The 21,835-nt window shown below is 40.1% G+C and overlaps 1 protein-coding gene across 1 annotated transcript in view; it reads left to right on the top strand.

Moving 5' to 3' along the window:
* The window catches only part of LOC310810889 (atrial natriuretic peptide receptor 1-like), a 76,822-nt gene that overhangs the window by 19,895 nt on the left and 35,092 nt on the right, over window positions 1-21,835 (top strand). Inside the window, exons 3-5 of the mRNA XM_083678782.1 lie at window positions 9,036-9,223; window positions 10,949-11,062; window positions 19,633-19,768. Coding sequence (XP_083534908.1) covers window positions 9,036-9,223; window positions 10,949-11,062; window positions 19,633-19,768 — 438 coding nt within the window. The remainder of the gene's footprint in view (window positions 1-9,035; window positions 9,224-10,948; window positions 11,063-19,632; window positions 19,769-21,835) is intronic.

Here is a 21,835-nt window from a genome sequence, read left to right as displayed (position 1 = left end):
GGAACTGTTTGTTACTGTAAGTCTTGGACCGGCCAGTCAGAGACCTTGATATGATGACTCTTTATGGGAGCGTAATGGTCTGTTTGATATGAGGACTCTTTATGGGAGCTTAATGGTCTGTTTACACAGTGATGAACATGGGGAACTGTGCCCATGTTCCCCATAGCTGACAGCAACGAACAACACCATTAGTGGGAGAACTGATAGAAGGGACTTGCTCAGAATAACTTTTATTTGAACTCTGGTGTGGCCTTGTCATTTCTCTCATCAGTTAACTTAATTTCTCTCTTGAAGTCTTCCAACGTTCTTCTTTCAAGGACATTTTACCAAAAGCCAGCAGTGTTGTTTGTGCTGTGATTCAGCTGACGTGTTGACTTGTCCTGTGACTTGCCAGATAATCAACACTGTATTTCCAGCCAGATCCCAGTCTTAAAACAGCGATCAGAGATGCACCATCCGCTTTCTCCGCTTTCTTTTGCTCATTGTCTGTAGCATATTGTGGCAATGATGGCATACAAATCACAAGAGGTATCTCAATAGTGTTTGCCTCAAGATATAGTGGCTGCACAGACACGTAGGGGGTCTCTTCAGCAGAGGGTCATCCATAATTAAGTTCCATTGACATATTTAAGTAGAGACGCAATGGATGTTATGAGGATGGCAACATGCAGGGAAGGCACATCAAGCCGTTACTGAGCTTCTGCTTAATTTGTCGGCTTGGTTTCCAATAGACTGTAGACTCCTTCCTTTCATCCAAAGACCTCATTAACTACTGCATCATGGTGAGAAAATGAATAATGATCCGAATTGTAATAATCTTCTACTGCATATTGCGATTTGTAATTATATTGTAATTATGGATGATGTAATGTTTAATCATATAATCTTGTGAACCTGTTAACAAAGCCTTCTGTCTCTGTAATTGGCCCCGTGTTTTTTGGAGGAAGCTGACAAGGTCCAAGGTACATTAGAGCAATTGAAAGACTTTTATTTAGGCCTTTTGTTTCTCTGAAATGTTTAGGGAACTGACACTGTAGAGGGAGGGATTGTATGTTTTAGGACGATTAAGGGGTTGTGTGTGTTTGTGAGTGACTATGTGATAGGGACAGAGATAATAAGACAAAGGTGGGAGAAGGGAAGAAAAGGGGAACAGGAGGAGGAACTCCTGGCTCTTGCTGCAATGGTCCCTTCTACTAATCAGTGCAAAGGTGAAAACGTCTGACAGGATGGTGTGGTGACAGGCATGCTGTTATTCGTATCTCTCCCCGAGTCTTTCCTGTTTTATCTGTGCTGTTCACACACAGTGTAACCACTAAATCATCAGCTCTTCTGATAACAGTCAAATTCAAAACAGATGTCACAGTGAGTAAAGAGGACTGCAGTGGGAGCTTGTGCATCTTTGTACTTATAAGTAAGGACGTGAGACCTTTCACATTATCAACATGTAATTAGAGCTGGGTGATATATCGGGTTTTAACAATATACTTGATGTATTTGTATGCAAAATGGCCATGAGCTGTATCGTGAGAACAGTAGACAGGGGTTTAATAACTGCACTGCACTCCGCCATACCGTACATGCGTGTGAAGTGCTGCCGAAAGCCACCACAAGGTGGTGAGAAGAGTTGTGGAGGATGTTTGAAAAGAGAATGGTTTGTCTTATCAGATACATGTACATGTACATGTACTGTAGATTGGAAAAAAGTTTTATAATAGCAGCTCATGAATTGCAGATCACTCATTCTCTCACAGCGCAGAGAAACGGGGAAATATTTTAGCGCAGTCTAACATGTATAAGTGAGTCGGCTATAAAAATGTAACAGAATGATTACAGAATGAAGTTAGGAATTTCCATGTGTGACAGCAGTAAGTACAGTATGTTGGGTTTTAGTTTTAGTTGGATTGAGACTGGGTAGAAGAGTAGCCTATTGTGCGAACGTCCACATTTTCAGCAAGGGCAGCCTTCTCTCGTTCATACAATGTAATAATAATAATAATGCATTTATTTTGTATAGCACCTTTTGAGGGATCGTTTGAAGGGGAGAGCGTGCAGGATACATTGTCATGCCTTTGTTTGTTAATCGGAAATGATGAAGGATGGACTGGGACAACAAAAGACTTTCAGCCGACAGGGGTGCCCACAGATCGATAAAGTTAAACTCCTGGCGAGAGAGGCAGATTCTGATATTTTTGATAACGAATAGGACACTATTGAGAGGCTGTGTTGATAAAAATTACAACCATTATGGACAGCTACTTTGGCCATGTCTCTCTTCAATGTCTTTGCTTCCCCTTTGGTTTCGCTAATTCGAAATTGCTGCAAATACAAACAGCCTTTTGGACTTGCAATGACAACTGGATACCTGAGGCTCTCAAAATGACAGTTAATACAAATGCAGTTTGCACAAATAATCAATATAGGCTAAAGGGTCCATCCAACTGCAGCCATGTATTTTCTCCGATATATGTAGAGGCACAGACAATGAGCATGGCTTTATTTCTATTACAGCATGTGGCTGGATATTGGATTAATGGATAATCCATTCACCAACATCGATAGGTTTAGGCTATTTACATACCCACCCTGTGCATGATACTCAAATTTACCCTCCCATCATGAGGTTGCTACAACAAATGAACGTTTATAACACAAGTGCACAGGAGGAGAGTAACATTGAAGTAATCAAGGTGACAGTGATCACATTGTTGCTTCCCCGTCCTGTTGTCTCACAAAGTTTATCCTCCCAACATTACATAAGCCTAACTTTGACTGTGATGTCTGTGAATAGAGACGCCAAAAGTGAGATTTGTTTAGCTCGGATCTCTATTTTAATGAGATAGGTCTGTTTGCAACACTTGAGAACAACTTACACCTATATCTCTTGTCGTTTAAACATGGCACAAATAAAATAACGCAATGTAATCTTGTTTTGTGCAATTTTTTTTTTATCATAATGCCATTGCCCATTTATGAGGCACCATTCAAGATTAGGGAGGACGATTATGTTTCTTATGAGCATGGCGTTATTTGATTCATATTCCATTTACCCAGGTCGATGTAACATCGATAGGTTTAGGCTTCACTTTGCTCGTTGTATTATTCCTTCTCGCGAAATATACTTGCAACGTCCCTTCCCCCCTATTCAAATCCATTTGAGCAGAGTGGGAGTGAGTAAGTGTTATTTATAGATTATAGATTGTAGCGCAGGTTTGGATGAATTGGGATTGATGTATTGACAAATATATGCATCGCTCTCGTGATCAGAGCTGTTTATCGGGTCCGGACGGGTGCACTCGGGTGAATCAGCTGTAGGCCTTGTGTCATTTACCTGAGACCTGATTATTTCATGCTTTTCACTCACACTAAGCACTGTCATTCTCCCATCAAAAGTCACCAGAATTGCTTGTTTAACAGGTGATATGCAACATTTTCTCTGGGTCACAACATTTTAGGCAGCATCCCCTTGCAAAATATACTTTACTTGGACAAATGCGAGGGTGATCAGATCAGATTCACATACTGACAAATATATGCTCTCACGCTCTCGTGATGGCATGTAAACATTTTTGATTGATTCATGAAAGTTCTCATTTCAATCATGTGGAAAATGTTCAACGTGAACTTGCGGTGTCAAAACTGAAAATTAATGACGTGAACTGCGGTCTTTGCTTTGTGAGCGCGCTGTGTCCATAATACCTTACTGCTGAAATGCGCGGAGTCAACTGAGAAACATTATATCCAAATTGAAACAACAACTCATAAGCCACTCTTCACATCATTAATCAGGTGGCAATGTTTGTAAACACACTGTAAACATATCCATCATGCCCAACGATGCCTCCTGGTTGCCTCCTGTTTTTGACGAGGTGAATGACCTGGAAAAAAAATCACCAGTGCCGTCGCGACATCGTCACACCGGTGGCTCGGCTCTAAGCTTCGGCCTACTGTAGGGCTGCAACGATTAGTCAATGTAATTAATGACGTAGATTATATACATTTATTGATTTGCATATTTATAACCGACGCATCATTTTGTTTTAAGGATGAAGTAGTGTTCCTCCAGAAAGTTGGACCTAGAACTTGACGGCACAGCAATGTGAAGCGATGTGACAGGTGCTGATGCTAGCCTGTAGATATGTAGCTAAGCAGCTATTGCTAAGTTGTACTAAAAATTGCTCAATTATAGTGAAGTTGCCCTACAAACCGATAACCTTTTTTTCTCCCATTGTAAATGCAGACTGTTTCTTTGAATAAGAAGTGTATTTGAACTTTCAGCCTCATACAGGCTATAAGAAAAAAATAAGGAATATCAAGATATTCTGTATATCTTGTATCGCCCAAAGGTCGGAAAATATTGAGATGCGATTGGTGCAGTGAATCCAGGAAATGCTTTTAATGGGCGCTGCCATAGCATTTATAGTGACATCTGATTGGTGGCATCAACCTTTGCACTCACACAGGTGCAGTCCGATGCTAAAGTAGAGGCGCGTTTCAGTGTTTTTCTGTTCATCTGCTCACTGATGCATGCGTCTTTGACATGCATGCATGCTTGTGACATGCTTTCAATTCAGTGAAAAAAATAAAAGCTAAATATGCTTCTGACTTGGCTTGTGGGCTATGAAACTTTGTCCCAGGGAGAAGACCACATACAATGGTAGGAAATTATAGAAACCGAAATTTCATTCCAAAACAGTCTTATTGGCCGGATGGAATATGAAGTTTAACTTGGGTTTCAATGACTCCAGACAGTCAGCAACATATTTTCACTTTTTACTTTAAATTTGATGATATGATATATGAACATTGTTAAAAGAGAAGTTTATATGCATTCTGGTTAAAGTATTGTGAGTATTATGGGTCATATTAGTGTATGCTATGTGCTTTCTTCATCCCCTGATATAGAGGTCAAAGGTCCTCACTGATTGTAAAAAGAGGATTATAGTGACAGAGATACCGGCAAAGTACAGAGATCAGAGGTTCAGCAATCATGTTATGTCAAAGGAAATGCAATACAGTAACAGGTAACAAACTATATTGTAGAATATAAATAATGGTGCTACAATTGACTCGTTTCATTTTCCTGATAGAAATGTACAGAATCCTTACATTTATGATCTGATAGCAATGTTCAAAGGCAAGAGGAATTCAGTGTTCAGAGTTTTAAATCCAACTGACTCAACTCAAGGTCTGACCGACAGCTCCTGATCTCTCAGGTGGTAATTTGGCATTCTTTTGATGCCTTTTACAGGAAGTGACTGATCACCTGATCCTCAGCAGTGGTTTGACCCTGACATTGAACACAAATAACCAGCATCTGCTCTCAAATCCCTCTGAGCTGATATATAATAGTCTACACCCAGTGAACTTCATAGGCTCTCTGTGAAACAGAAAAATGATACAGAGACCACTTCCTCCTCTTTTGGCTCTTTCTCGGAGGCAAGGTCGCAAATGTTGCACGATTCAAAGAAGGAAGGATAGGAAGAGCTCTCAATGCATTGAGACAGCTAAATCTTGCAGACTGTGGCAGATGCGAGATGCCCACTGTAGATTGTACAGTAGGTTCAGGAGGTCATGAACTTATTTCTATCAGTCAATAATGGTGATTCTGGTGACTCACTGCCCTCTTGTTCTTCAGCTTGGAGTAGTGGGTGAGGAATGGTTACTGTATGCGTGTGCTGTGTCTTAGACGTTCATGCAGTGAACTAACAACACACAAACTTGCAACACGCAAGTTTTCAACATACAAATACACACAGACACTTTTCGAGTGAAAGCAAAACCTTTCATTTCAGTCATCAACCCATCATCCGAGAAAGATAATTTGTCATTTGTCAGTGTGTGGTGCTTGGAGCTCTGTGACCTGCGTTGCTCTGTCTATCTAGGGTCAGGTCTGTGTTCTGCCCCCTTGTACCACTCTACTAGCCGTGATGCAATCCTGTTGAGTTAACATTCTTTCACGTTTGCTGCTTCCTGGGTCACCACGCATAGAATGTGCAGGGTTCTTATCTAACCTTTGAAATATCAGAACACCTGTTACAGAGTAAAGTGCTGTAAAACTGCTAAAATGCTTGGTCAGCACAGCGCTATTCTATTCTGAAAAAGTCCTGCTATATTATTTGATAGAACTCCGTAGCAGATGAAGACTAACCAGGCTGGCCATTGTAGATCCATGGCTAACTCTGGCTCTACCTGATGGTTATGGGGATTATGTAGTCATGAGCATCCTGGTCTCAGGGAGATCACTTTAAGGAAGGCCTTCAGGTTTTCTCTGTGGTTTCGCTGTTCACTTCCTGCCCAGGGCCATTAAAGCCTGAAACAATAGAGTGGTCAGGGCAGGAAATGCGGGCCACAGGAATGTCATCACGCCCCTGGAGACTTCCTGTGCCACTCGGCCACAAGCTGCCTGAGTAGACCAGACCAGACCAGACTGTAGACCAGAACACATCAGAGTAGATAGGACCCCAGTAGACCAATGCGCAAGAACACATTAAACTACACCAGAACATGTTAGATGACCAGACTACTGATACCAATAGTCTAGAACACAGAATATACAAGATAGGATCTCGTCTAGAATACTAGAGACTGTCTAGAAAATATTGGACTATTACAGACCAAAACATTAAACTTGACAAGACTATTACAGAACAAAACAAGAGTAGAATAATAGATTATTCCAAACCATTCCAAATTGTATTAGAACAGGAATAGAGGAACATATGACACACACTCTCAGTCACAAACATACATACACACACATACACACACCAGTGCACACAGAGTGCCACACACACTGTGACATTCACACACACCCCACACTCCACATTCTCTCGGCACCCATGCCAACCTGCAGTAATCACCGGGGACTAATAAAGGGTTTTACTGCGGCAGTAGGCCTCTGGCTGTGATCTCTGCTGATCAGAGCTAATAGAGCCCTGTCTCAGCTGACTGCCTCTAACAATGTAACCCAGTACAATTAGCCTCGGGGCATACATCATGTGTCCCCTCTCCTCTGTCTCATTACTCATGTCTCTGCCGCAAAAGCCCGGTAACTCATCATCCTCATCATCAGCTATGATAAAGTCACCTGTGGTGGTCTAGGTGTGAGACGAAGAGTATGTGGCAGTGAAATATGTTGCCTTCTCCTTGGTGTTATCTAAAAGACTGCCTCAGTGCAAGTATTTGCTAATTTGACCTTTGTACGATCTAGTCTGTGAGGAATTGGGCCAGATGTTGTTTGTAGCAAACAATTCCTGCTCATTTGTGATCAGTGGTCCTGCAATGTTAAGGAGATGCCTCCTCAGTCAATAGCCGCTTTTCAACAGCAGCGCCAGTGTGTGTCAACGCTTACTAGCGGCCAGCTAGTGCTCAAAGCCTGGCGCTTCGAGCCTTGTGAACAAGCCTGTTTGAATTTCCACAGTTGGGCTTTCTAGTTCCACCGTGTGATCTCCAGTTTGCTCACATTCTACAGTTCGTAGGCACAGCAAATTCTCCGGTTTCCCAGCAGGTTTTGGTAACTTGAGCACTTTATGACAATTGTATTTGTAAAAAGCTCTATTGAAATCTGTTGGATTGTGTAGTTACAGTGGGCTAACCTGGATTATGCTTGGCACCCACCAGGTTCACTAGCCAACTAAAGCACTTGGATGAGAAGAATATCCCGCCCTCACCCTAAACCATGCCCTAGTCCTGTATGGCATCATATGGACCAGGAGGGTAGAAGAGGCTAAAAGCCAGAGTTTTAACCACCGAACGGGCCTGGAGTAAGCCCTGTTGAAGACCAGGAGTGAAGGAGTGTAGAAAGGCAATTGGCCGTGGCACGCACTGGCACTCATGGCGTAAGACCAACTGTGGAAAGCCGGCTATAATTACCTCAATATTTGACAATATTTGCTGTCTTGCCCTTTTTTTGCCAATTGTTATATTTAATTTGCTCAAAACAATGCAAGTGAGAATATAATTTTAAAAAAAACAACAACAAACAAACAGGTTATTAAATGCATGTGCAGGTGAAGTGAGAAATCCAAGAAGGCTTGTATAAAAAAATTGTACAATTTGACAATTGTGTTCAATGACCAAAGTAAACAAGAAAAAAATAAGAGAAATACAAAACAAGAAAGAGCATATAAGATACAAAAATGTTTTGTTAAAACCAAAAACAATACAGTGTAAACTTGATGTAAAGGAAACTAAACATTTGACAGACAATCTAAAGTAAGGAAAAACATGTAGATTGGATATTTGGGATGGTTACATGGTGATTAATGATTTATTATTTTTATTGTAAAAAATAGAGTGTTAAAGGAGCAGGGTGTAAAGTTGTTGAACATCTGCCACCTCTGGCCACTGCGGCGAAATTCAGTTCGAAGTTCCAAACAACAACATACTCCCTAATAAAAATATAACCCCCAAAATGGACAATTACATTACATTATAGCAGACAATTTTGTGGCTATATCAGGTAAGAGAGTGGTCTGTATGATGTATTATACATGTCAGCCTATAGCCCGGAAAATAGAAGGTTAAAAATGACTTTGCTTAGGCTGTCAATCCATTGTGTGGAAAACACCAGCTGTAGATCAAATGCAAAGAGTAAACAAAAATATTGTGTTATTGTTTTGAATATTGCGTTATTCAAACTTTGGCTATCCAGGTAAATCTCTATATTAACTAAACTGACTGTCTGTTTCTTGAAGCTCTGGATTATTCATGAGTCAGGGCATGTGATTGGTCATATTGTTATGTTCTGTGGACTGGAAACCTTAAAGGTTTTGCATACTGAATACCCTTACTGATTATTTGGTCTTAGATTTGGTTAGATTGCTCATTCATATTCATTAACCCATTCTACTTGCATAATGATTTATTATAAAACTTGATTGACATGATTTATAATCAGGAACTTTGATTGCTATATTATGTCCAAGAATAGTCTGACTATAGAGGGGGGAAAGTAGTCTTTTTTAACACTCTTCTCCTTTCCAATCCCTCTCTTCCCCTCGCTCCCACATCCCTCCCTCCATCCCTCTCTGTAGTGGTGTTTGTGTGCTGCTCCCCGGACGCCTTCAGGCAGCTGATGATTCACTTCCGGCATGCAGGTCTTCCGCAGGAAGAGTTTGTCTTCTTCTACATTGACGTGTTCGGTAAGAGTTTAAACTCCCACAATGCCCAGCCCTGGGCCAGAGGGGACGCTGACGACCCTGTTGCCAAGGAAGCCTTCCAGGTAAATATTCGTAAAGACAGAGATATGAGGATATAAAAGTTAGGGGGGGGGGATCTTAAAGGATCGATAGATGTAAGAAATACAGTATGGGGGGGACGCCATCAACTCTCCAACTGAGATGTGCAACATAGTTTTCCAGGTAGGTCTAACAACAATAGAGATGTGGATTATGTTTGGTGTGGATTATGAGATGTGGATTACGATAGCAGTGCCGTTACCACCATTACTCAGGTCCCCCTTGCTTAGCTCTGTCTGTACATCACATATAAATATTTGTTTCCATTGCCACCATAATTCATATTTCATTTCAGATGATTTGACCACATTGGTTTGCATTTGATACCATGGTTTTTATTCATTCTAATGCATGGCAAGGTTTGCACTAGCCTCGTAAAACCAGCCAGATATCGCAAGCTCACATTCTGTTTCATGTAACTTCACAAAATGTTAAGTCGGTCTGGTTGACCAGTATACTGTAGATTTGCACAGGAAGTAATGTAATACAGTGCCTTCAGTAAGTATTCACCCCCTGGATTTTTCCACATTTTGTTGTATTACAACCTGACTTAAAATAGATGTCTTTATATATATATATCAGTGACAAAAAATAATTACATTTATTATAAAGTCAGATTGGAACACAACAAAATGTCCAGGGGGATGAATACTTACTGAAGACACTGTATGTCACAATCCCTTGGATCAGAGTCAAGTGGATCATTCCCCTTCTCATCTCAGTTATCTTCTGGGACACAGTACAGAGCAGGGCTCAAAGCAATCATCGTCTGGTTCCTCTCTGTTCCCTATGTTTGTCCCAGGTGTTAAGTGCACTGCCGGGGGAATGAGATGACAAATTGAATGTCGTATATTTTTTTCACACCTTGAACTTTCATTTTCTTCTCAATTCCACCATGAGTAACAGGCTCTGCTCTGAGCTAGCAGGTGGCTGCAGCACAGCTAGTGACACCCCAGACACGTAGATTTGAGCCTTATCTCACACAGCTTGAAAGAACAAAAAAAATAAACCTGAATGAAGAAAACATTCTGTTTATGTGGTCTTATTCAGTAAAAAACCTAGGTTTTTTTGTATATCAAACCTCATGGTTTACACTTTATTTTTCAATTAGGGTTAGAAAATGGCAAAGTTATCCGCACCAGCAACCTTCAGGGAGGCATTCATTGGGTCACATAGCAAGAGAAAAAGTCTGGGAACCACGACATTAGCCCTACATTAACTGATTAAGGACACTTCTGTTTTCACTCTTGTGTTATTACAAGTAAGCCTTCAAAGACCTTTGTTTTCTGCTTCAGTGAGGTCCGCCTGTATCTACACACACTGTTGGGTGGAAGAATAGAGGAGATGAGATGTTTTGATGAAAGTTATTGGGGGTTTTGAAAGATGTGTTGGGCATGACTGGTCTCAAAGACCAAAGATAATAAAGATAATAATGAACTAGGCTCTAATAACACTTGCTTGTTTATAAAAGGTGGTGGTGCATGCTGTTAAGTTCTCACAGTCAATGGGGGACCTTGGACGTGGTTCATTTTTTTTTTATTCCTGAATCAGGAATATCTTTCCAATTGTGATGGATTTATGTGATAAAGAAACGTGTTCTAGATGGCAGCTTAAGTCTTAGAAATATGATTACTACTGATTTCAGATTAATCAAACCAACATCTAACAGTCATGTTTGATAACAATGTCCCTTCCTTCTTTGTCTTTAGAGTGTTAAAATCCTGACCTATAGAGAACCACAGAACCAGGAGTATAAAGACTTTGTGAACAACCTGAAGACAGATGCAAAGTCAATGTTCAACTTCACAGTGGAGGACTCACTGGTAAGAGGTGTGTGTGTGTGTGTGTGTGTGTGTGTGTGTGTGTGTGTGTGTGTGTGTGTGTGTTTTCCTTGAATAGAGAAAATATGGAATGGAAAGAAGGGGAGAAGGTTTGTGAGCTGATATTCATTGTATATTTTGATTTAATTTGTAGCATTTTTTTTTATTCTTAAATTAATTAACAATAATTGCAGCCATTATGTATTACGTGAGGAGTAGCCTTTAAGTTGAGGACAAATTATTGTTTGGTCAGAGAAAGTGTGGATGAACAAACACTGATGCTGTTGTGTACGGGTGCACTTGTTTTCAAGCATTATTGACACTTCTATTTGTGCCCTGATCAGGTGAACTTGTGGGTTGAGATAGAAAACATTTGGACTTCTCTTTATAAAAATGAAGCAATTATTGCGATCAATAACTAATAACGACACCTACAATGACTGCAAAATGAATGCAGACTATACTCCAAAAGTTTAGATTTGAAATCAAACAATTACTATGAGCTTAAGGTATACTCACATTTTATTTCAGGGTATTTTTGTACATGTTTTGTACAATGTTTTACCATTAAGAAATTATAACACTTTTTATACATAGTCCCCCTATTTCAGGGCACCAAAAGTAATGGGACAGATTTATATCATGTCCAAATTAAGCACTCGACCAGGCTTTGCATGCAATTACTGCATGAAGCCAGCAACCCATTGAATCTTCACTGGTGATGTTCTGCCAGGCCTCAACTGCAGCCATCTTCAGTAGTTGAGGTCTTTTTGCCTAAAATCTTATCATCAGGAAATTAAATGCATGTTCAATTGGATTTAAATCTGAAGATTGACTTTGCCAGTCAAGAACCTTCCACTTGTTGGCCCTAAAAAACTCCCTAGTTGCTATGGCAGTATGTTTGGGGTCATTGTCTTACTGTATGATGAAGTTTCATACAATTAATTTGGAGGCATTTGCTTGTACTAAGCATGCAATATGTTTCTGTACACTTTCTGTACACTCAATACATTCTGCAGCAGTGACAACGGCAGCTGTTACATCATCAGTTAATTCAAGTTAGCCAGTTCTAGTGGCAGCTATACATGGCCAAACCATAACACCCCCTCCACAATGTCACAACCTCCTCTTGCAATCACTCTGGAACATGATAATATTCATCTTATCTGTTCACAAGACCTTTTTCCAGACCTCTGCAGGCTTTTTTAGGTAGTTTTTAGGAAACCGTAACCTGACCATTCTTTTTAAGAATAACTAGTGGTTTGCACCTTGTAGTGAAGCCTCTGTAGTTGGCCTGGTGACTTATTCTGAGGATGGGAGATACATTCACGCTTACCTCCTGGACAGTGTTCCTGAAACACTTGTCAAGCCAATTGTCCCATTACTTTTGGTGCCCTAAAATAGGGTGATTATATGTATAAAAAGTGTTGTCATTTCTATGTGGTGAAACCAATATGTACCATCAAATAAAAGATCACAGCGGCTAGTTTTCTTCAGGGTGTCGACTTGTCTCACCTTATTGCCATGGATAGGAATCAGTTAGCCTATGATAGCTGGAGTGATGAAAGGCGCATTGTAGAAGCTGTCACATCACTTTGCTGACACAGATACAGGAGTACACCCCTGACATGCAGAAAAAAACAACTGTGCTAGCTTTTCACAATCCCTGAACTTATCTCTATTTCAATTTGTTCCCCAAACACACAGTATGTGAACAGAGAATAAGAAAATGTGCACACCTTATTCGTTTTTATGGCCTTTACCCTTTTTTCCAGCACAGTATTAATTAAAGGCGGACCCTGGTTTAAATGTTAAAAGCACACTAGCCGAAACACAAACATAAGGAATCATTGGATGTCTTTGGCCAACTGTTTGTTGTTGCTCAGTCTGATTGTATGTATGGACTCATCACAAGGCAATTTTCTAAAGGACAGCTATGTAAATGTAGACCAGTACATGGGCTTTTGTGTCATTCAAATGCATATTTGATTGGTCTGTATCTTGAGTGCTTGGACTGTACAGGCAACAGGTATAAAAAAGTCCATATCTGCATTACAGCGTTTGTTTGCGCATTTGTGAGTAGGAGAGAGGGAGGATAGACAAATTTGCTTGGACAAATTTGTGTGCGGTGCTAAGTATATCGAATGGATAAGTGGCTTGTGTACAATGCCTGGATGATTGATTCAACTTAACTTGGAGGAGCAAGCTTATTTAATTAGCAGAGCTTATCTTCTCATTATGTTCTCCACACAAAGGTAGTCACATATCGGCAGCTGAATCTCACTGTCTTATTGGTTTATTTAATTATTTAATAAACAACAACAAAGCCCCTTTTTTAATAAACAACTGATGGATGGGGCTGGAGAAATGTTACCACTCTCACTTTCACAGACATGAACTATGGATGGACTGACCATCCATGAGGTCAACATTATAGTTTTAACCATGTTTTGAAGCTATACAGTGTTTGTTTACAATTGCATTGTTTACAAACAATGGAGTAAAACAAGCTTATATTTGGGGTTCTGATGGGGAAAGACAGTTCTTCAATTCTTCAAGAATCAATGGCTATATATCATTCATTTGAAAAGTCCCAAAATGTATGTAACAATCCCAGATTGCCACTTTAAGTACATAAAGTACACTTTATAGATACCATATACATACATACACAATAATACACACTTACACAGACACACATACTATTGATGTCATTAGCAACATATAAAGTATTATAAGAATATTAAACAAAATATATTATAAATACTGTATATTATAAATCATAAAACAATGTTTTGATTTTTTACCCAATTTCCGCTCCATTCATATATGATAAACTGTAATGATGGAAAGGTACGCTGTGATCTCTTACTTTGATATAGGTACTGACTGGTACTGATAAGATGATGTCTGATTGGTTCTCCTTTACAAACAGCTCTTGATTTGAACACTATGGTTGGAAGATATATATAAAACAGAATGTTGTAGAACATACTGTATTCTTTCTCTTTGTTTTCTGGTCTGTGGTCCCAGCTGTTGTCCTTGGCAACTGTATCCCGGCCATGTGGTCGGGTCCCCCTCCTTTTCTCCCTCTCTACCTCTCTCTATCTGTCATTTACCATGAGGGTAGAATGTAACATTTCTCTATGATGTATTTGCCCTGTAATAGTTTCATACATTTACAGTGTTATTAAAGCCTCATTTGATTTGTTCTCACTTGACTATTCTTGCTCTAATCATCCCAAACTCCGCACATAGTGTTGATTAAATTACTTGGAGTAAGATCATTAATATTAAGATATGCTTTGTTATTAACAATACATAACCAAATTTCCTTGCCAACCCTTCATATTGTCACTGTCAACCAATAAGGCCCTACAGTGGATGCATTCTAAATAATCAGAACATTTGACACTTACATTTTCCTGGTGTCTATTTGAAAGTAATATAAAAACATGCATGTAACATCCACATACAGTATCATAACATACAGTAGGTCCCAGTTTAAAAGGTTCATGCTTGTGCGACAATATTGCTGGCGTACCGCATCAGTAAACTGGCCTTCTCCAAAGGAATTATTTTTTCTCCTTTTTTTTAAATTCTGAATTAACAATAATGGCAGCCTGGATGAATTACGTGAAGAGTATTTTATGAGTAGTATGATGTCGAAATTATGTCCTTGGATAAATCGAATCAAGACAAAACGTGTCTTCGTCGACATTTGATAAATTGATGTCAGACATGAAATATGCACTCACCGGCTTTATTAGGTACACCTGTTCTACAGCTCGTTAATGCAAATATCTAATCAGCCAATCACATGGCAGCAACTCAATGCATTTAGGCATGTAGACATGGTCAATACGACCTGCTGAAGTTCAAACCGAGCATCAGAATGGGGAAGAAAGGTGATTTAAGTGACTTTGAACGTGGCATGGTTGTTGGTGCCAGACAGGCTGGTCTGAGTATTTCAGAAACTGCTGATCTACTGGGATTTTCACGCACAACCATCTCTAGGGTTTACAGAGAATGGTCAGAAAAAGAGAAAATATCCAGTGAGCGGCAGTTCTCTGGGCGAAAATGCCTTGTTGATGCAAGAGGTCAGAGGAGAATGTCCAAACTGGCAACAGTAACTGAAATTACAACCAAGGTATGCAGAAGACCATTGTGGGGGGACATGCAGCGTTCGGCCTGTAGAGGGAGCTACAGGACCGTGGCCAGGGTTACGGAAGCGAGGCTTTGTTGCGCACCTGTTGCGAATGAAGCCTCGTTGACGAAAGGGTTTAAGATGTGTTCTCTGCTTTCAAGGGAGAGGCTGGAAAGCAAGGACTGGAAAGTCCTAAGAAAGACTTTATAAAATAAACAGGATTTTCCCATACAAGCAACCTCGACTCCGCCTCTGTGTCACGGACATCGTTACAACCATCTTTGAACGCACAACACATCGAACCTTGAAGCAGATGGGCTACAGCAGCAGAAGACCACACCGGGTGCCACTCCTGTCAGCTAAGAACAGGAAACTGAGGCTACAATTCGCACGGGCTCACCAAAATTGGACAATAGAAGATTGGAAAAACGTTGCCTGGTCTGATGAGTCTCGATTTCTGCTGTGACATTCAGATGGTAGGGTTAGAATTTGGCATAAACACCATGAAAGCATGGATCCATCCTGTCTTGTGTCAACGGTTCAGGCTGGTGGTGGTGGTGTAATGGTGTGGGGGATATTTTCTTAGCACTTGAGCATCGTTTAAACGTCACAGCGTACCTGAGTATTGTTGCTGACCATGTCCATCCCTTTATGACCACAGTGTACCCATCTTCTGATGGCTACTTCCAGCAGGATAACGCGCCATGTCACAAAGCTCAAATCATCTCAAACTGGTTTCTTGAACATGACAATGAGTTCACTGTACTCCAATGGCCTCCACAGTCACCAGATCTCAATCCAATAGAGCATCTTTGGGATGTGGTGGAACAGGAGATTCGCATCATGGATGTGCAGCCGACAAATCTGCAGCAACTGCGTGATGCTATCATGTCAATATGGACCAAAATCTCTGAGGAATGTTTCCAGCACCTTGTTGAATCTATGCCACAAAGAACTAAGGCAGTTCTGATGGCAAAAGGGGGTCCAACCCGGTACTAGCAAGGTTTACCTAATAGAGTGGCCGGTGAGTGTATGTGTATACAGTATATAATAAATATATGATTATATAAGCTATAGCTTAATATATCAAACTCACAACTGTTAATCTGTAAACAAATTATATTTTCACTGTTTTACTGCCCGTATCCGAGTCATTTGTAGTTGCCTAACTGTCGGTATTTCACAGTTCTTTTTTTTTTTACAAACTTTTTTACAAACTAACTTTTATATAGGTGTCATATCATTCCTGTAGCCTTGGATAGTTCTTGATGTGTGACGTTCATGATCTTTAGGCTACACATTTTGCTGCAGCTCCTGTGTGTGCTTGCTTGTGCTCCACTTACAACAAGCTTGAATCGTTTCCCATTAACAAACAAAAGCGTGACAATTTATAGAGTACAATCCAGGACCTATCCTCCTCAAGAACATAATGAATTTCGTTAGTTCATAGAAGATTGACTTGCAAACATTGATTTTACTGTTGCCAAAATGTTAGAGAACAGTAATCAATTCCATTTTACATCATGAAAATAATAAAATGAATGTGTTCATTTATGCATTTAAAAAAATGTTTAGGCTACCCAGCTTGGCTGTAGGAGTAGCCTAACCAGTGTGATATCGAGGCTACTGGTATATTAAGGAGTGAGCTAAGATAGAGGCACTTGTAAAATACGTGTTCTAACTCTATGACAACTGCAGCGTAACATGGCAAAGATATGTAGGCTAACATTAGACAGATCACAGAACCGTGACGAACATCTCTGCTGAGATAATTGAGATGATCAGGATGATGAGGGTTCAGTAATTATAATAAAGTAAAAGATGGGCAGCAAATTACAATAGGGCCGGAGTGGGGGAAGGTGAGCGAATTTGTCATCATCTGTGTTGTCACAGATGTCACAGTCATCTTCTGCTGTCCTGTAGAGGTTGTTATCATTAAGCGTCACAGTAGGCTCTGCGAACGTTAGATATGTCAGCTGGGGGGAAGGTTGTGAATAGAAGCCCGCACAGCGGGCACCCAGTCTTCATCACACCCGTATTTCGAAATGTAGGCTTATTGCATAGTTTTTTCTCAGGCCATCTTTTTGCTCTCAGTCTATTTGAACCATCATATTTTCTCGAGCTGTTTGTGTATGTATGCTACAGTAGCCTACAGGTATGTGTGTCTGATTGATTGGGGAGACAGACAAAATCGCCTTGATTGCAGACATGTGGAACACTTTTGTGAGTAACTCGATTGCTTGTTATAAGGCAGGAGACAAAATCAATATTTGTTTTGATGGTTTGCATGATGAGCCGATGGATTTGTCTGTGGACTGTGTTCTGTTTTACTTTGTATATTGGCTGTTTTACTTTTTATATTGGCGCTTCATATTTGACCACAGGTTTTTTTGGTTTCTTTCTTTTTACAGTAGTCTATACAGTTACACCAATGATGCCTGTCAACGTTATATTCCATATGTAAGCTCTTTAAAATACAAAATGTCATATTCTTATGATTCCTAAGACCTGACTAAACACAACCAGTTCATTATTTCTTGCATGGTACTGACCTAGTTAAATGATTACACTGTTACTGTTACTGTTAACGTCAACAACTGTAGGTCTCCAGACGTCAATCTGGGTACTTTGGTTTGGAATGATGGCCCGGGGCTTCTAGTGTTAAGGGGATTTGTGTGCGTGTGTCTGTGTGTGTGTGTGTGTGTGTGTGTGTGTGTGTGTCTGTGTGTGTGTGTGTGTGTGTGTGTGTGTGTGTGTGTGTGTGTGTGTGTGTGTGTGTGTTTGTGTGTGTGTGTGTGTGGGCCTCCACATCAGTGACAATTTAGACGTCAGGAGGGGAAACAAAACAAAAAAACACGACGAGACCTGGCATGCGCTCAACAGACCACGCCGTCCAACTGCCCACACACACACACACACACACACACACACACACTCTGACACACATGCATATGTTGCACTCACCACGAATCGTATATGCAGGGCTACTATGTCATCCCCAGGAGGATCGCAAGCACGCCATTTTCAGACGGGGCTGTCTGGCACTCCTCTGAAGCTGCTTAATCATTGGCAGCAGACAGCTAAGTGTAGTTAATGTGATAAACAGACAGGTCTGACTCTGGAGGATGAGAGGAAAGCAGAGCCTGAAGGTTCTGTCCCTAGCCTCCCTCACCACATTGCTTAATAGTCAATTTAGAAATCAAACCAGAAATTGCCTAAAATTGACTCTACAAAGCAAAGCTTAGATTTTCAAAAAATGACCTCAAGGTTCTATAGTCATATCACACAAAAATACTACAACATGGACATTTAATGTTATGATTTGGATGATAGGAGGGCCATTTTAAACTGCTACGCGTAGCCCAATGTGGTTTGTCCAAATTTGGGACGGTTTTGCCTATGAATTCGGTACCTTTGTGTGGTTCCTGGGAGCTATTGTGATCGTTGTGCATATTGTGATAGCTTATGCATAGTGCTGTTTTGTTTCTTAGTCACTAACACCAGTCCTAAGCTCTCCTACTGTGTCCAATTTCCATTCGATTTAACTTTTGCTTGGTCCTTAGTTACCAGAGAATTCCACAAAGTTTGTTTTGCTTTGACAGGCCCTGAAAATAACTGATTCAGGATGTGTTTCACAAGATGCACATTCTATGGTATGTGTCCCAATAGTCTGCCTAAAGCCCAAATGCCCAATAAAGCATTTCCCCTTTACTTTGGTGGCTATTTTGTTTGCAATATGTAAGCTTATATTTTGGATTCTGATGGGGTAGCTCATGAGGCTTTTCTAAATTATATTCTTCAAGAATCAATATGTAGTTTATTCCTGAAGTCCAGAAATGAATGTCAAATTCCAGATTGGCCCTTTAAATTCCCTTTTTGAGATACATATCCATTTGGAAGGCAAACAGGTTAAGATTTCCAGGGAACTTTGGCCTGCACTAATTTTGGTCTATTCTATAGATACCATATTCAAGGGTTCCTAATCAAAATATTTGTTCTGTAATTTTCAAGTTAATTTAAATCCAAAAGTGATGCCAATAAGTTTATTTTTAAAACTTTTTTTTATTAGAACGCATGATGGATACAGGATAAGGACCAACAAGAACGACAAGAAAATTATTTTGGAAGATCAGAATTGTCCAATTAATTAACAAAAATGATTGACAGATTCATTGTTTAATTCATTGAATTAGTTTGCATTGAGCAAGGGGAGGGAGAGAGGAACAGACACTATTCTGAATTGTCTTTGTAATTCCCATTGCAGTGAAAAGAGGGTGCAATCCTGCATATGGTGCCTTTAAGGAACAGTTTTCACAGTGTTTCACGCTGATGTTTTCATTAGCCCTGTGTTTTAGACAGCTGGGTTCTCAGAGATCTCACAATAGGTTTAATGGGAGCCCCCATTTCCCTGTTTTTAATCCTGCAGATGAACATCATCTCCGGGGGTTTCTACGACGGACTACTGCTGTACTCCCATGCCTTGAATGAGACCATATCTGCATCTGGTGGCAAACCAGTGGGGAAGACTGTGACCAGGAGGATGTGGAACCGTACCTTTTACGGTCAGTCCAGGAACTATCACTATATGACTGGAAGCCTCATCTTACTCTTGCATGCTACTGTAGATGAACTCATGATCTGATTATGTTAAAAGCATGATCAGTGATATCAATGCATATGCAGTGGCCCTTTGAGGAATTGCAACAGAGTGGTTTGAACAGAGGTTCAAATCACAACAAAGCATCCCTGTTTTCCCTGCATATTGTTTTCTTGCTGAGAGAGGGAGGGGATGGGAAGAAGCATGCTTACAAGCTGACTGCATGTGTCCTGGTTTTGAAAGGTTTCTTATGAACTGATGCCAAGCTTGCCTACTGTGTCCAATTTTGATTAGATTGAACAAGCGTTTGTTGCTTGGTCCTTAAATTTATATCAGATCGTACCTGATATCATTCCAGAGCTGTACTATGTGGATACATTCATAAATCTTTGAGTGGTTCTGCTTCTTTGAAATGTCCGCACATAGGCAGCTCTTTGTTAGGAGTGCCAGCCAGGATTGTAAAACCTGAGTTGTGTCCAGGTGGTATGAATCATCACAGTGTTCTCTCTCCTGCGCTAGCAGTGCTCTTTGTCTGGTAATGTCTGCGAACTGTGTTTTGTCACAAGGGCACTTTGTTAGATGGTGTTCTTTCCTGTGTTATCACATGCCAGCTCACTGGATTAACTCTGAGTCACAATGGCTTGCTGGCCCCTACCTCTGAGAAAGTGGTCCTGTAGACAAAAACTCAATTTTAGACTCTCAGAGATTTAATGTTTTTTCTGTTGTGTTGGTCTTTTCAAATTAGTCTTCCACTTAATGTCAGAGTGTCTCAGATGATTAGTTATTAAATGCTTTGTGGCAGAGTGAAAGAGCCAGCACGATACCTTTACAATCCTGACCATTTAGAAATGATGACCCAAGCAAGGGCCACCATAAACATAGCCAGCTCTGCAAGACAATCATTGATTTTTCAGTTGAATGGGTTCTTTCAGCTCTCAGAACTGATTGTGATTGTGATTGTGTAATTTGATTGTGCCACGTTATTTGGATTTGCAGTTCATATGTACCAATGAATGTCAGATATTAGCATGTGGTTATGTAGTTGTTAACTGTGGACAAAGCGTCGCCTTAAATACATATGTCCTCAGAGCATTCCATGGAATATTTGAAAATGGAAAAGATTGATCAGTGGAGTATGGTTGTGTCTTTTGGCTTTTTGGAGACAAGCAGATGTTTCCTTTCTGTGTTCCTTCAAGCTCTTGGAAAAGAAACAAAAAATGTCAGCGTTGTGAAACGTGTTATTAAACAGTCCTCCGCATCTCTGCTGGCAACTGGTGTTTAGCCAAGGTCTGTGGAAATCAATTCATTTTTTGGTTTAGAAAAAAACAGTTTTCTGAACGTTGCAAATGGATGTGTCACTCAAATCCATTAAAGTCTATCTTATTGTGGCGGGTTCATTAACAAAAGTAATTTCTTGTCCAATTATATGAGGTTATCACTTGAGCTGTGTCAATACGTTGGCATATTGTTGTTTCCTAAAACCAATTAAACTCATTGAAATGTCTTATTAAGATGACAGCCTGTTATCTTGTGGTTGACAACCAATAGAACCTGGGAAGACTAATTGAGTTGTGGGGCAAACAACAACAAATTGGTCACCCCCACTTCATTTGGTAAACAGCTGAGGGATGGGGCTGGAGAAATGTAACCACTCTTAAATTCATAGACAGAGCTATGGGTGCAGATCAATATGAAATGATAGTTTTAACCATGTTTTGAAGCTGAACAGTGTTTGTTTACAATTGCATTGTTTACAAACAATGGTGTAAAACAAGCTTATATTTTGGATTATGATGACAGTTGAACTAAGCTCATAAGGCATGTATAATATATATTCTTAAAAAATCAATGGCTATATATAATTAATATATGTAAATATATGTAATATAAGTTTAAAAAGTTATGTTCCAATCCCAGATTGTCCCTTTAATGATAGCTATTTTCTTTACAAATAACAACAAGTTACACCAAGTCAACTCAACTCAGTTTCAGTGACAGAATCCCACAAAGCTAACATGGAAAAAACAATGTA

This window comes from Argentina silus, assembly GCF_951799395.1.
Source record: "Argentina silus genome assembly, chromosome: 10".
Taxonomy (NCBI): Eukaryota; Metazoa; Chordata; class Actinopteri; order Argentiniformes; family Argentinidae; genus Argentina; species Argentina silus.
The sequence above is the reverse complement of the archived record's forward strand: the minus strand, read 5'-3'. Positions and strand labels throughout refer to the sequence as shown.